Source organism: Anser anser (assembly GCF_964211835.1).
Source record: "Anser anser genome assembly, chromosome: 1".
Lineage (NCBI taxonomy): Eukaryota > Metazoa > Chordata > Aves > Anseriformes > Anatidae > Anser > Anser anser.
The window spans coordinates 119,100,101-119,117,199 of NC_139720.1; the positions used below are offsets into that span (position 1 = coordinate 119,100,101).

At 42.9% G+C, this 17,099-nt stretch overlaps 1 protein-coding gene across 1 annotated transcript in view; it reads right to left on the bottom strand.

The window, feature by feature from the left end:
- Positions 1-811: 811 nt before the first annotated feature.
- LOC310903592 (amine oxidase [flavin-containing] A-like) overlaps positions 812-17,099 on the bottom strand; it is a 37,370-nt gene continuing 21,082 nt past the window's right edge. The window contains exons 5-15 of the mRNA XM_083847102.1: positions 16,939-17,030; positions 13,269-13,410; positions 11,469-11,618; positions 10,009-10,168; positions 8,572-8,668; positions 7,159-7,212; positions 6,165-6,222; positions 5,650-5,747; positions 4,101-4,212; positions 2,574-2,636; positions 812-2,183 (exon numbers count right to left, since the gene is read on the bottom strand). Of these exons, the coding sequence (XP_083703228.1) occupies positions 2,028-2,183; positions 2,574-2,636; positions 4,101-4,212; positions 5,650-5,747; positions 6,165-6,222; positions 7,159-7,212; positions 8,572-8,668; positions 10,009-10,168; positions 11,469-11,618; positions 13,269-13,410; positions 16,939-17,030 (1,182 nt within the window). The 3' untranslated portion in view covers positions 812-2,027. The remainder of the gene's footprint in view (positions 2,184-2,573; positions 2,637-4,100; positions 4,213-5,649; positions 5,748-6,164; positions 6,223-7,158; positions 7,213-8,571; positions 8,669-10,008; positions 10,169-11,468; positions 11,619-13,268; positions 13,411-16,938; positions 17,031-17,099) is intronic.

The following is a 17,099-nucleotide window of genomic DNA, read 5'->3' on the forward strand; positions in this document are numbered from 1 at the left end:
ACAACGCTGAAGATGTCTCAGAAGACAGCCTGTGCTCCCCCCACAAGCCTCAGGCTCGCACTACAGCAATGCCAGGCTGCATGCACAGAGGCAGTCCTTGTGCACAGAAACACCTGCATGGTAAAGGCTGGGGTGGAGGGAGAAAAAATGACCGTTTAATACCACAAAATCCAACATTGCTGCTTCCTGCTGAAACTACTCTCTTCTTTCCAGTGCAGAAAGGAGCACGAAGCACATATGTAAGTTCAAGGTAGATGGGAAAGCTGAAACTGAAAACATAGATAGTCTCATAAATAATCTGTCAGGTTTTCTTTCCCCAGAGAAACTGGTAGGGGCTGTCTGATCCTCACACAGCATGGCTGGGAACAATGAAGAAAGTAGCTCAGGAGATGCGTACCAGCTGTACCTTTTATGTGTTGTGCTTGACTCCGACACTCTGAGCACCTGCTCACATCTGAAAAGAGCCTGATGACAAGGGGCCGCCTGAAGTTCTCCTTCCCTCTGGGAAGAGCTTCTGTTGTTAAGCCCGCCAGCATATAGGCTGCGATTGGTCTGCACTGAATTACGGGGTCTGCAAAGCTTTTGTACAAAAAAAGTGAGAGGATATACGAATGTAGTTGAAGAGGTGAGCAGGAGTGAAGTCATCTTTCTGGGTAGGTAGGTCTGTTTTGTGTAAACTTTTGTGTACGCATACAGACCACGTTGAGCAGAGCAAGGGTTTGTTGGCTGCTGTATGTGATACGCCCTATGATTTAACACAGGTGCAGAGAAATACCACCTTGCACGAACTCACAAAAAATGACACAAGAGAAAGAATATGAAGAAAAGTTTATAGAAGAGATCCTCTTATCAAGGTTTCGGGACTATTGAAAGGCACATTTCACTGATGTTGAATGACAATTGAGTCCATGGACACATACAATGGTCACATTTCATGGCAAAAAGACCGCATAATGACGGTACGTTGTGAAACATATATTCTAGACTTCAGTTAACACTAAACTGATTATTTTAAGTGTGTCATGTACATAATAACAGCGGAACAGGCAGATGCATCCAATTACTGTAATTTACAAGGCAGTAATTCAAGCCCCAAATATATTTCTCCTTATTGTAGGAAGGCAGTATGGAGTATGAGCAAAATGAGGGACAGCGAATTGACAGGGAGCCAGGAAACTGCTGATGTTCTGAAAATAACAGCCAGCATCTGCTGCAAGTCAGAGGGGCTTCAACTTTGCTAATTCACTTCTCTCCGCTTTAACAGTCAGTGGCCAGCCTGGGTCGAATGCACTTGGGCCAGGAAGCGACTGAGAGTTGCTCTGTGGAAGAACTGCAGCAGCGTGAGGCTCACTGCCCTACGCACCTTCTGCGACCATAAAGCATAGTTATTCGTTCAGCAGCAGGTGGAACAAAGTCCACCCGTGCGTCTCCTCTCACTGTTTAGCGATCTACTTCATGCTAATTATCTCCTTTCATCCTGCTCACAGTTAAGTTTCAATTGTGATGATCAATAATTAATCAAATGCCTTTGGAAATTAATTTAGCAATTCTATGTCTGATTGGCATGCTAATCTCTTGCGTGCAGCAGGGATGCTACAGAAGTAACCTCAAATATTCTGAGACACTAACTGAGGTGAATACATAAGAGTACTTATTAACTCGTGTGGCAAAAAATAGAGCAGCAAGTGGAAATGAATGCATGATCCAAAACCTCTTTGATTTTTGGAAAAGGTCCAATCTGCATTTTGCCTTCCCTATGTTAGGAATATAACATTGATATTAACGGGTCCAATCAAAACAAATGGACAAGGAAAAGGCAAATTTAAAAAATACCCCCACAGTTGATTTAAGTTTGTTTTGCTGGTAGCAATTGCAGTAGATTTAATGCATTAATTATGACACTAAAAAGAAAATCACAAGGAGAATACCTTTTGCCCTTTCCAGCCCGCTTCTCTCCAAAAATAACCCTCATCTGGTAAATGGGATGAAGAGTGAGTACGCAGCTTCAACTGGCCATTTAGTCCACACTAATTTCGAATTAATAGTCCCTTTTTATAGGCAAACAGCCCTGCAGCAGCCACAGAGGTGAAAAAAACAGTATTCCCAAGCAGACAGAGCAGTCCCGGCGCAGACGGCAGGTTCCTCTCCCAGAAGGTGGTGGTAAATGGTCGGGATGGGACATCCTGGAGGAGAGAGGAATGTGTATGACCACAGACTCTCCCTCACTGTGTGAGGGGATGCAGTAAATGTCTCCCACTAGGCTGGGGAGATCACAAGATTTTCCTGAGGGCCACGTAAGGTGGGGGAAGGTGGGTCATGGTCGTGAAACACGTGTTTTATGTTGGCCCGTAACGCCACAGGACAGTCAATGTGGAGCTACCTATGGGTCTTAGTCATCCACCCCTTAACCAGAGGTAACAATATACCTTGGACAAGTTGAAAAAATGAATACTGTCAGCACAAGAGGTAATTAAAATCTTGTAGAGGGACAGGTCCCACAGGAACCACCATCACAGGGACCGCAGCCCAACCAGGGGGTTCACTCTTCTGGTGACAACGAGAAAGTCACTCACCTTTGACTCTGGTTCTGGCATCCAAATTTCATTTTCAGGGATCTTCCCCATACGGTGTAAAATCTAGAATTAAAAACGTTGGTACCACATGTGAAAAACCACACCAACTACTTTCTGTTTTGGAAAAAGACAGCAAGTCAGAGCAAGCTGACACTGAGAAAAAGCATAACTATGACTAGCTGAAAGTGCATTGAACCAGAAAACATACAGTGATTTGTCTGCTTATATCAGCAAAGAGAGAAGGAGGGAGTTTTGATAGTTTGCCTAAAAATATGATAGCTGGTGATCAAATGGCTATGTGTGTGCCTAACCAATGTTTTAAGAACACAAGGACAGTTTCACAGACTCTTTCACCCTGTGTGTAAAAGGCAGGCCTACACACAGAAATCCAAAGGAACTACAGCTTTTCCAGATGTTTATTTTTCTTCCTGAGTACAAGTAAAAATGCTTTTTCACATGACATTTGAGAAATAGCATAGTGCCACATGCTCTGGACACAAAGCCTGTTGGGAACAACGCTTCCAAACTAGAAAGAGGAGATATTCAAGTCCTGGGCTTTCAAAGCATACTATTACGAAGTTATCTCTTGGCTACACTCAGAACATACAAAGTTCATCAAGGTTTTTTTGACAATAGACTGGTTGTAAAAATCATGGAGGTTCTTGGGGGCAAATTAATGTCTCCAGAAGAGACAGCTAACTTTGTAACAGCTGCTCACAGGCACAGAGAAAAGAAATGAGAAATTAGGTTACTTGAAACAGAGCAAGCAATGAAGATTATAAGGTGAATTTGATACTCTGTCAAAGGGAAGCAAGGGGCTGATTTTCCATTATTTAACAACTCTGTGGCTCTGCCATACAGCAGTTTTAATTGTAATGTATACCCTTTAAAGACGTTTTTTTCCCCTCCATCCAGACAGTTGTAAAGAGATTTTACTGTGACTGGGAACCCAGCCCAATGTGTGTCATTCTGAGATTTAGACATTATCAGAGCCACCCGTTATGGATTCATAAAGCCGAGCTCACTATACTCTCTGGTGAAAGGAGAAGCAGAAGGGACAGATCAAAAATCTGAATAATGCTCAGATTTCCAGATTGCTGCACAGGAAATAACCGCACACATTTGTAATGACTGATTTTTTTTTTTTTTTTAATGTGATTAATATGATAGAAATTGTGGTGGAATATCTAAGGGCTGCATCAGTTTGGAGGGTTTGTCCATCGGGACATGAGGTATATAGCTTGAGCTTTGTTTTAAGTCTCTAGTGCAGCCACATAGTGTGTGATGTTCAGTTTCTTGTGAGATTTTGGCTGCACTTTATTCAATAACAAACAAAGTAAAGTTTAAACAGTTTTTGAAGTTAAAAAAAGAAAGCCTTTGGCTCAATTTCCTTTCCAGGATTTTTCCTCACCACTTCTAGGAGCCCCAGCCCAATTACAGTGTGCGATACACCAAATGAGACCCTCCAAGCTGTACTTAATTCTTTTTAGCCTTTTAAAAGAGATGATCCATGCCAACAGTCTGTACCTCTCTGGCTGCCCTCTCTCCTGCCTGTACGGCCCCCTCCATGTACCCGCTCCATTGGGTAGCCGTCTCCGTGCCAGCAAAGTAGATTCTGTCAACTGGCTGGCGAATGATCCTTCAAAACAAATGGAGAATGTCAGATGACAAGTAATAAGAAGGCGATGATCCTTCTTAAAGCAATTCATTGGCTTTGATGGAGCACTCAACTTGGTTTCTCCAGAATCCCTGCGGACCAGGGCTGGGGAGCACAGCGCAACAAGTTGTCCCTGCAAAACCACCCACCTGCCTCTGTACACAGACACAAGATCTGAGAAAGAAAATCCAAAGCATAAATCAGCTTCTGTGCAAAATAATACGAGCCTTATTTTAGTGCTGGGATAAGGGATAATCTTAACGGCCTCCAGAAATGCAGTGCAGCTGATAGGTTTATGTGTTCTGCATGGCAGCTTTGTTGTTATCCTGCCATTACAATGGGATATGAATGATGTTTTTCTCAGCGAGGGGTCACCAATACCAGCTTCTCTTCAGGGTGGTGGACTTGCCTGGCTGCTTGCCAATAGAGGCTGGCAGATGAAGGCGTCTGCATTCAGGGATTTGCATCTGGCCCTGTAGGGTGGTATAAACCAGCCCCTCAGCTGGGCAAAGCTGCACAAGGATCCTGGTCAACTCAGCCATAGGGAGTGAGCTGCCTTTCCCAGGGACGGACATGCTTGCTCTAACAGTTCCCATCCAACTGCAGGCCGGAGACCTCACCCATCACTACCCGAGCTTTCAGTTTAATTGATACAAAAAAGTCTGTGCATGGGATGACTGCTTCCCAACTCACATCTTGGCACAGAGGCAGGGTGTAGCTCCACGATGGACAGTCTGAGGAGAACATGCTAAAGAGCTCACGCTGTCATGTGCTACATGATTTGCTTGCTCTTTGGTTTTCGATACGTGATCTGTCTGGTTGTTCCCAATAGGTGCTGAACTGTGCTTTCCACAAGCATTTCAGTGATACACCACATATTAATCAGTATTATTGAACACGCTCCTTTAGGAATACAGCAGTTCTGTGTGGGGAGGGCATGGGAGGCTTTGCTGGGCAGGAGGAGAGAATGAGTTTTCATGTACGGGTTTCGTGTCTTCCCCTGGTTATGTGACTCAATGGGCTTTGCCAGAACCCAATGCTCCACCAACACAGTCAGTGGAGATTCCTCCTGTGTCCAAGATGCATGTCTTCAAGACCTCGGAAAGCATTAAAGGGTATAATGAAAACATGCAAATACTGCATAGTGGCAAATACTCTAAGTGGCCTGACTTGTGGGGAAAGGTTTTGTAGCTGTAGCAGGTCCCCTTGTGACTGTGCTTTGTTTTCTTGAATGTCACAAGAGAAACTGCTCTCATTAAAGTCGAAAGCAAGACTCTTACTAGCTGGGGTGTAGGGGAGCGGAAAGAGGGTTGGAGTTCCCCCAGAGGCCTACATATGTCCTAAGTTTGTTGCACAAAGTGCCTCATTGTAAATGAGCTAAGAAATGCAAACTAGAAAGCAAAGCGTTCTCTGTTTTACCTTCCGTACGAATACATTATGCCAGGTGGGAAGTAGGCTGTGTAACAACCCCCTGAATATTGTTCCATGGTCCAGTTCTTTTCTTCATAATGCACTGGCTGTAAGTATTAGCAAACATTAGAGAGTGAAACAGTGGCAAAGAAACTGGAAATAGAAGAAAGAAAAAAACAAATTTCCTTTGAAGATGGAAAAAACAGGTTAAGGGTACAATGTCATATCATCTGATTAATGCTATCCATTAACACCAAACAAACATTTGCACTTCTAGAGAAGCTCTATCCTCCCACAGAGAAATGCAGGACAAATTAAACCATGCACTGCCTTTTCTTTTCTTGCAAAGAGTGAGACTCCCAGGTCTTTTCTTCCTGTACTAGATGCTGCTGCCCTCACCTCTGGTGTACAGGTTCTATGGCACAACATACAATTTTAGGTCCCAGGCAATTTGGCTTCATCCTCCAGAACAAAGTAGCAATGTTACCATATAACAAAGGTGAAAACAAATATTCGTGTCTTACATGTAATGCCTCTTCCATCTCCATTGCCTTGGCATATGCCTCGCAGATTTTCTTCTTCCTATATGAGAACAAAAATATTCAGGAAAAAAAAAGTGGAAAAAGCCTCTAAGCTATTGCTCTTGTTATTAAAAAAAAAAAAAAGAAAGAAAAAAACAACATATTGCAACACATAGGAAAGAAAGTTATTTTTTTGCTTTGCTTTTAAGTCTGATTTCCAGTTCTTATCTTAGTGTGCATATTCAAATGCTGAAGCATAACTGTGATATACAGAATGGACCCTGGAATGGGAAATGAAGGCCAATTTTGGCAATGAGCTCTAAAAAAATAAATCTCTGTGCAGTTATTTTAGGATGCGGAGCCAATTCATTCTCCTGTTCACTGATGTAAGACCAGAAGAGAAATAATATAAATCAATGAAATCCTTACAGATTTACTATACCTGAGAACAAAATATGAGCCGGAGAATGCTACTCACATTCCTAAGCAGAACTCCTCTTTCACTTGCATGTATACTAAAATCACATTTAGAAAGTACTGTTTGTTCATGCCACAGACTAACAGAGGAACAACACTGTTGTAAGCATGGAGGTTTAACAATTTTGTTGCCCAGTCCAAATGTGAAGGAAACCCAAAACTATGGTTGTCAGTGCTCCATCTCTTCCTGGGATGAAGCATCATTCAGTGGGGTGCAGCCTGGCAACGTCTTGAGGAAAGTCTTATCAATGCACATGCAGAGCTGATCAATCATAAAACGGAAGAGCAGGCAGGACTTTGAAACTCAGAAATAACCATAACTGCATGGATATCGGTGTTAGTGTCTTGGCCTGTTTATGCTAAAAGCTAAATTTTCACCCCGATTTCCAGCACTTGTAGTTGCACTGAGTATGTGCGTATTTACATACACACACACACACAAACCCACATACACGCCTGTGGGGAAGCATTCCAGACAACCGATTTGTATCCAAAATATTTACAATTTCTGACCTCTTACCTCTCTTCCTTAGTGAGACTGGCCAGTTTAACAGCCTTTCTGGTAAGGATGAAACTGAAAAGAAAAATATGGCATATAAATATCACACAGTGTTAACACTCCAGCTGATTTGCAACATCTTGCTTGAAATGACGCTAAAAAAGATGGACAAAGCATTTTAATGGCATGTAATGGGTCTGACAGTTTTTCATGATATCTAATCCCTAAATAACTATAGGACGGACGGGTGTAAGGCCCCTGTGGGATACCCTGCATTCAACAAACTAGCCTGCACCGACTCCCTTCTTACACCTAGTTCTTATCCAAAAAGGCTGAGACCCTGAGTTTTCTTGCGCTTTTGACGTCTCACAGGCAGCTGGCCATACCACTGCCCATGCTACTTGGTGTTAATACGTGCTGGTAGCCTGCTGCTCTGACAAACACTGCACAACACCATGGACCAGTCCTGTAAGAACTGTGCTTGATTTTTCCTCAGCATGAAAGAAGCAAATCTGGTGATTAGTTCCTCTGACCTCAGTAGAGATACCCCGGGGATGAATTAGGTTCCTGCACTCTTTCAGAGTGAAGTTGCAAGGAGAAATCCACAAGGAGAAAGCAAGAAACGATTTCCCATTTGGAGGAGGTTTACCACTTGCAGGACGGAAGTTTTTAAGCCTTGAATATGCCCATAAGCATGTACAGTTTGGTAGAAGTAGCATGCTTTCCTTGCCAAATACTTCACAAATAGTTGCTTGACATTTATATTGGCCTTTTTTGGCAGGTTCCCCTCAGATTACAGTGGAAACATTTGTAAAGATTGTTTGTTCATATTGGCTTAATTTCATTTTTAAAAGCCAATAAATGCCGCTACACATTTTCTCATCTGTTTGTCCAAAGTCCAGCTCCAATATTTGGTAATTTCTTCAGAATTCCGATTTCCTCACTGAACAGCTGCTGCCTAACGTAACCACAAGCTGATGTTCTTTGTCCCTCCTCAGCTAGGTGGGGAGAGGATGCAAACGATGATGTCTTGGACAATTGCATTTTCATTTTGCTAAATACAAGGTCCTGACATAAGCAGAATACAGGCTCATAAGACTCTCATAAAACTAGGTAAGTAAAGGATTTATTTCTAAGTCTACTCAGCAGCAAAACACTGTCTGAATGCTTCAAACGAGCAAAGGTGAATCCAGCAACCCCTTCCCAATGATCACCTTTGTATCAGGCTATTTGTAGCATAAGTTTCACATAAAAGCTTATGTGGACTAGAGAGGCACAAGGGAGCTGTCAGAAGTACTCTCCACCCTCTACTAGGGCTGTGGGAGTGGGCACCACTGATAGGATCTGTCCATTTCCCCCTCTTCCTCCTCCTCCTCTCACTGCTTTATACAAAAAGAAATGCATATCTGTAAGTATGGGCTAGAAGCTCCTAACCCCATAATGGCAGGAAAAGATCCATCTGGTTTTGTGTCATCTATGGTTATTCCAATTGGGCATTCTTCATCCTCAATGAGGAGAGAAGCACTGCAACCTAAGGGGGAAAAAAGCAAAATAATTGTCAGAGAGACCTGTTGATAATCACTACTACTGACAGCAGTGAACTGGGAAAACTATCAATAAAAGGAACTGCACAGTAATTCCTCGGTCACCAATAATAACTACAAGTCTGTAACAGTCTTTCCTCTCTTCCCTCTGACTCTGGGAAATTTTGTACATGGACTTATAAAAGTCGTATTTAAATTCCATTACTACTTAGTAAGGAATTTTTGTGGCTTGTTGCAAATCCCTGTGGCTTTCTGTATTGGACTCAGTAAGCATTAAAAATAAATCGATCTAGCAAGAACTACGATGGTTCATTCCATAAGTAACTTTGGTTAGAACAACAAGAGCAGCAACAAAACCCGATGTAATTATATCTGGTCACTGTGGGCTCAAATATACACTCTGTATTGATTTTGTTGATGATACGACTGTCATGAACGGTGTCCAGTAACAGTAATGCAGCAGAAACATGGGCAATCTAATCTAGTATCACATCCCTGGCACCACCTACATGTTTCAGATGAACACGCAAAAAATCCTGCACAGATAGCAATGTATAAACCTACCTACATTTCTTTCTAATCCCATTTGGTAGCTGTCTTATGCCCTGAAACATGCAAAATTATATTCTTTCGATTAAGAAATATTCTCATCCAGCGCAACTTTCAGTGGCATTATATAGGAAGTGGAAACTAACCTGTTCATGCAAATAGCTCTAGAAATGGTAACTGATTTTTTGATCATTCTTTAACAGTTAAAGCTGAGAAAAATGTGATGCTGCAGTACCTGAAAAAATATCTTGAGCTAAACAAAAAGCTAACCTACTTTTCCCATTCCTCTGAGATACCAAGTCTGTAGAACAGAGGATTAAAAACAGGGTAAGGTCTCACTTACACCCAAAGCTCTCACTGTTGCCTGCTGTAAATTCCCTCTGGCTGCCCTAACTCTGTCTCTGCAGGGAGAAGGAAGGACTTGCTGCTGCATGGCTGCTGTTTCTGTGCATTGCAGGTGGCCTCACAGCTTTCAGCAATACTTCCCAGGGAAACCTGGCTTCTTCTATCAGTCATCACAGTCATCAGCTGGCAGCTCTGAGACTTGGGATCCTGCTGGAGTTTGAACTCTGCTTTGGGAAAAGGTGTATACTTAAGCTTGGACAAAGAGCTCTCCTTCTCAGGGAGAGTTACCTTTTGCTTTTCTATTTCTGTTTAGTTTTGGGTGTTTTGCACATTTAATGCTCCCCTCCCCCCCCAGATTTATTTCCTGATAGACAGCAGAGCTTCAAAATTAGCATAGCACTGGGTTCCCAAGTCCTTCGCTTCCCCCACATACCTTTCTTCTCCCAGAAGGCTTCCTTGTAGTACACCATGCATTTTATGACAGACCCCATAGGCAAACGCTGAATTAACTGGTTTCTCTTCGGTGGCAGTTCTGGGTTGTAATGGATCTTTGTTGTCAGGATAGGAGGGATAGCACTGATCACATACTTGCCCTGAAAAGTAAACCACAGTCAGCAGAGACAAGGCACTGCCTCACACTTAGGTTGCCCTGCAGGACACATTTGAAAGATGCTCTTATCCGTCATTAACAACTTTCTCACCCCTGACTTTCCTACTTGGCTTTCCCACACAGATATTTCCAGCTGGCCAGAAGAATTTCTGCCATTTCAGAAAAAGAAGAAAGGGAAAATATATTATTTTGCGATTATGTGATTCCTGATAGCTTTCTGGACGCTACAGGACTAGAGATGAAACTTGGCTGGAGACAGGTCAGGGAGTGGGACAAGAAAGATCTTACAGCACAGGTAGAAGTGTCTTTTACTATTCCCAAGAAAATATGACCTTTTTTTTTTATTATTATTAAAAAAAAAATATCACTTCAATGCATGTTCCCAATATTCTACTTCCAGACAGGCAATACTGATTTCAGCTTTCCTGAACACGCTCCATTCCTCCCACAGGTCTGTCTCTGACTGGAGTGACGAAGGATGCTCTGCTTCAGGGTTCAGGCTGACACTGAATCACTGCACTCACTGCTGCTCCAAGGAGTGCTGATGCTGGAAGGGCCACTGAGTGCAGGAAGCCCATCTGCTCCGACTGGGCTCAGCCGGCACAGAGGAAGAAGCCTGTGGTTTGACTCCGTGGTTAATAATCCCTGGGGGAGGTAGAGAGCCCCTCCTCAGGACGTCCTCAGACCGGTTCCTCTGCCAAACAGCCCCTTCCCTTTCTGCTAACTTTCTTTAAATATCCTCTGAACACTGCAGCTGGTGAGACAAGGATCTTGCAGGCGGTGACTGAGCCCCGCAAACCCTCCTCCCCCCCACAGCAGGCTTAGCTCTGCGTTCAGAAGGGAGCTGCTGTCACTGCATGGGATGGGGCTGAGCCCTGGCCTTTCCTAACTTGTGACAAGCTGACCTCACAAATCTTACTAACTGGGTTTGAAATGTTGCCCCCCCCCCCCTTTTTTTTTTTCCCCTGCAAACCACAAACTTTGATACAAACAGGAACCTTATTTTTCTTTATCTGAAATGGTCTCAATGAGGAACTAAAATGTAAAACTACATAATCACAGAAAAAGGTCAGATAGACAAAGCAGACTAATGACCAATTAGCAGAACACCAAGATGTGACCCAGCCATAAATAAATCTGCAAAGCAGGTTTCACAGACTGTCCGGACAGTCTGAGAAATAGACACACACAAATAGGTACTTCCTGATTACATCTGGCTAAGAGCTACAGCAGATGTATTCACCCACTAAATGCATACTCTACTTTTATTTTAATCAAATTACCTCATATATTTCATGGTTTAGAGTCTCCACAATGACATTATCACCTGTCTGATCAATACGGACCACAGGTCTCTCCAGTTTAACTTTGCCTTCAAGGCGATCCTTTATTTTCTCCGATATCTGACCAGAACCCCCAATAAACTTCCTCTCCTAAAAAACAAACAGAAAAAAAAATAAACAAAAATTCACAAGTATTAATCGCAATGACATTGAACATGACTCCTGCTCATAATCAAGAAACTCCAGGACAGATCTGCAAGTCCTAAGGATGCATAAAGTAGCCCAGACTTTCAGAAGAGCTAAGACAGAAGCCTGAACCTCAATGGAGATTGATAGCTGAGACATTTTTACAATGGCTTTCTCAATTAGCTGGCTTAAAGGCTCATGAAGCCTGCAGAATAAAGAAGTATAATGCAGGTATTTTAGCTAGAATAAACAAATCACCTCATTAAAAAGTTTTTAATATTTTACCCATCGCTGTGCTATCAAAACCCTCATGTGTGACAAAGATACCAGCCTGCATCTCTACAGCTAAAGCCTTCTCAAGCTCGTAAGTAAGACAGGTCTTTAACTGAGTCTGGCCTTGAGTGCAGCAGGCAATGAGCTTTATCTGTCCCTGGGATGACACAGAGACAGTGTCGTCTGGGAAAAGCACAATTTGTGACACATATTTTTTGTGATGTCTGTGCAGAGGCCCATTGGAAGCACTAGCCCTCTTTTATCCGCCAGCCGCCGTTGCTCTATCAAGCAGCTCACTTTACATAGAAGATGCTGGTACTGGCAGGGAGGAAAGGAGCCACAAATTCTTGTGCTGAAAGACTGAAATGACTGCCTGAAGAAGTTTTTTAAGACTCGTCATGGCTGCTAAGTCAGAAATACTTTTGCTCAGCTGATTTTGATCTGGGAGAGGGAAGGAAGGCAGCAACCAAGGCAGCCTGACACATCCAGGCACAAAGAAAAGGAAGTGCCCTTCTCAGCCTAGCTTTCTCCTCTCCACGTCTTGTCTAGCTAAGGGTATTTGTTTTATTTTTAATCCTTACCACAACATCTAGCAGCTGCTGACATGGGACAGCAACTGTGGCTGAGAGGCCCCTAGGGAGGAAGGCTCTTGGGTTTTACTCCTACCTGAGGGCAGCACTAGCTCTGCTTCCAGCCTTCCTGACACATGGTTGTCTATTCCTACCCCAATATACAAGTATTGATAGCCCCCCTCTTCCCTGTTCTGAATTTTCCTCCAGAACAATAAGATGAAAAATGAGGCTCTGCAGGCAACCAGCTGTCTGCCACGACCAAGGTGAGGAGCAGATTCAAGTAACTCAAAAAACGTGCTGCCATGTGAGCTGTCTCAAGAAGGAAGGGCCTTTTGCTTCCTACTTCCAACCCTTGGCATTAGAGACTTTCACAAAAAAATGAATAAATCGGTATTTCAGTCTGAAGCACAATTGCTTTGAACTGTTGAAAACATTCAGATGTGGTAAGTATCCCATAGAAAACAAATTGGCACACAAAGGAGGGGGGGGGGGGAACAAATCTGCAACAAAAGAACTGTGCTGAAGTGAACACAGGACAGAAAAATTAATTAAATTGTCCCAATTTATCCCACAGCCCAGCTAATGAAATTCCTCATTACACAGAGTTAGCTGAGAGGGCCGTTCAGCCCCATGAGAACATAACTGTCTTTGGTGCCCCATAAACTTGGTGTTTTGTTCTCCTTTCATTAATTACAGGAGTTCGGCGGGTACAACACTCCACTTGCTCTTTATGGTTTCAAGAGGGGGAAAAATAGGAGACATTTTGTACCTGTCCCCCGTTGGTGACAGAGAATATCCTGGCTGTGCCCCCACACTGCCTCACGTACCACAGGAACCAGAGAGCAGAGACTTCATGCGGCTCAGACGTGACGTTGACATTCACAAAGAGGGTAGCAAATTCTTTACCGGCTCTGCATGAAACACAGGAGCAGAAACAGGTACTGAATAAATGCGACTTCCTGATTGCTTTCATTATTTTTTCTTTATTATTCTTGATAAGGGCTGCTACCCCACAGTCAGAGAAGCCAAAATGATTTATATTTGCCTCATTTGTTAGCCTGGAGCTTGATTGTTTCAATGGTTATATCAGCGCCTCCCTCCCTTCCTCCCAAAGCATTTACCCATGCAGTTCGAAATCCCACTGATTTTACCTTAGTTATTTCTTTAAATACTTTCCCAGTTGCCATTCTTTTCATCAAAACAAATATTTTTCTCAACAGGAGAATGCATTTGGTAACCTGTTAGCAAACCTCTTCTGCATTTCCCCTCCACGGGGAGCTCATCAGGCACATAATTTCCAAGGTCTGATTGGTCCTCAGGGACTCAGCTAGCCACACTGCTAAGACATTTCCCATCTCTGGTATAACAGTGCTTTTGTAAGACCAAAAATCAGACACCATAACTAACCCAGAAAAACCAAAATGTCAATTAATGCCACAAATATAGGGAGAGGACCAGTTGTCTTCTGAAGTAAATCCTTTGAACATAAACAGAGTTACACCAGCAGGAGATGAGGACATTGCTATCTATGAACAATTTGTTTCATCTGTAGCTACATATTAGTAAAAGAATTGAGATTATTTTGCAAAGACGGCAAAAGGTCTTTGATTCAGATGAAGCTTCATAAAACCACATGGATTTATAACCATCTCCTAAAGGAAGCAATTTTGCAAGTTGTCCAGGCTAAAATATATAACTTTTAAACTTTTATAACCTAATTTCCCTAGGCATGAAGTCCAGTCACCTCTATTTCATTAGTAAGAATATGAAAACATCATGCACACAACAGACCTCTGTAACAGTCCTGAAAGCACTGAGATGCCAAACTGCTGTAGCTTGAGAAATATGAAGAGTCTCCAGGATTAGTAGAGGCTGATCTGTGGCATGTGACAAATTACTCTTACATTGCAATCTTGACCCAAGTCATACAGAAAATGTTGTAAAAAAGCTTTTCCATTTAGGGTGGTACCGTTTTTAACTATGTTTAGAAAAATCTGGTTTGGCTTGAAGATTTAAAATGGCTTTTTGGACGTGTTTCGGCTGAGTGTGTCCATTAAAATTGGAGTGCCACAAAGCCACCAGCAGTAGAAGCAGTCTTGCAGATAAACATGTTCCCGCAGAGATCACTATAAACCTGGTTTTGCTTATACTTCACTGACTTCCTGACTAAGAGGAACAGTAAAAACTAGAAAAGGAAGAGCCAGTGCACTTGGAACAGAAAGGGTAGCTCAAAGTGACTGAGTTTGCAGAGAAATGGCTCATGAGATTTATTGTAAAGAAAACTGCAGTGCATCAGAGAGCAAGAGAAAGTCCGAACTGCTGTATATTGTATCACATGGAGTCGGAGTAAGATTTAACCTAGCAAAATCCTTTCAAATGGAAAGTTTTGGTTAGGAAGCTGCAAGCACAGTGCTAAACCACAGTCAGCATGAAAAGGCAAACAGAGCACAGCCAAACAAATAAGATGCTGAATGCAAGGGAGGAGAGAAGTACAAAGAAGCACAGGGGCCAGCACAGCAAGCAGGGATACAGGTGTTAGCATGAGCATGTTTCTCTTTGCCAATAAATAGAATTTATTGAAAAAGGAAATGAAGAAAAGAGTATTTCCAGCTGTTGTTGCCCCATACTGAACATTGTTCCTTTTTCTATTCATATAGTGGGCTCCTTCATAGACATATAAAATACACTGCACATTTTTTAAGCAATATATCACCTTGGGCCCTGATGCTGAAAACTGGTGGAGACATTTTGTTGGACCTGCTGCTCACAGATGAGGAAGACCTGTTGGATAATGCAAAGGTGAAGGGCACCCTTGGCTGCAGTGAGCATGAAACTGTGGAGTCTAAGATCCTGAGAGGAGTAAGACAAACAGCAGAGTTACAACCCTGAACTATGGAAGAGTGGATTTTAGCTTCCTCAAGGACCCGCTTGGCAGAATCCCATGGGAAACTACCCTGTAGGGCAAAGGGGCCCAGCAGAGCTGGCTAGCACTCAAGGACGGCCTCCTGGGAGCAGAAGGACGGTGCTCTGCAATGAGCAAGCCTGGCAAAAGGCCAGCAGGGATGAAGACAAAGCTCCTAGCCAAACCCAGGCACAAACCAGCAAGGGAGGTGAAGGGCAACAAGAAGGCCTTCTTTCTCTCCAAGGATTAAAACAGACACACACTATAATTATGTAGGAGATGACACGGCCAAGAGTCAGAGGACATCATTTGTGCTGATTTTTTTTTGTGCTGTTTCCTCCTGCAGAGGAGGAAAGGCATGTTCTCACCTGAATTAAGTGGAAATATGGTGAGAAGAGCACACGCTGTCACTCCTGTGTATGTGGGCCTGCAGAGGCAAAGCTCAGGTCTCTCCAGCATCTTTAATCACATCTGCCAGCCCACACAAGCACTGTGTCCTACCCTGTCATCCACATGCCCTCACCCAGCGCCTAACAACAGTCCCTCACAAAGATCAATCTCATCTCAAACATCTCCTGCTCTCTCATTGCCTTTGTATATCTGCTGTCTCTTGTCCTAAACCTAAGCACTTTGGGTGAGATGCCATACATTTCTCTCGTGCTTGTACAGCATCTTACTCTGTGGGTATGTGGTCTGTGAAGGGGGCCCAAAGGCACTAAAACAACTGATGATAATAAAACTTAGCCAGCTCAAGTCACTGATAACTACTTCTTCATGCTATGTGGATGGCACACCCTTAAGTACTCAAAAATGCTTCAGACGACTTAGCTACTGGAAGAAATAGCTACTAGATTATGCCACTGTGATCTGTACGTATGCTCAAAGTAGATGTTCATACCCTAATCTTTTCTGCTAGCCCCCGCACAGCTGAAACACTAACTGCACTGAAGACCACAGGAATTTTCCCACAAGACTTCATGTCACACAGTGACGCTTCTCAACCCCTCTATGAAGACTTTCTCCAAACATCTAGTAATTTATTTCCTCTTCGAGTCTGTCATAATTTTCCAGTTCCTTTTTTTTTTTTTGTCACACTAAGAAAAACTATTCTTTTTATTTCCTCCATAGCACTGAATAAAAAGGAACAATTACTTACCTTGCTCTACCTGGGATACAGTGTGTTAAAGCAGTGTGAACTGTAAATGCATTCAATGTACTGTCCACAGTACATTTATTTTTTCTACTCTGTCACTATCTGTCACATGTTACCATCATTGCCTTTGTTGATATGAACCACATTTCATCAACTTGAGACATTTCTAACTTCTCGGGCTCGTTTGGACTCCGCAAGGTTTTTGCTGTCCCTCCTTGCCATGGGTACTTGGCTCAACAGAGATCTGAGTATGCCCCATCTGAACTCAATTGGAACACGAGAAAGCTCTCCACAAGAAGGCTTCATGCAGCTGTAACCCAGAATTTGCTAGGGACCCACTGTCATTCTGCATTTGGATTTCAGAATGTATGAAGAGTTACGTACTTGGTCCAGCAAGTCTTATTTATTAGTTCTTTCATGGTCATTTTGTCCCACTCTTCAGCATGTGGAGCATCCCATGGTGCTTCAAGAGGAATCTAGAGACAGAGGCAAATTATCCAATAAATTATAAAGCACTTTATCGTTGCCAGGTCCCAGCATGAATC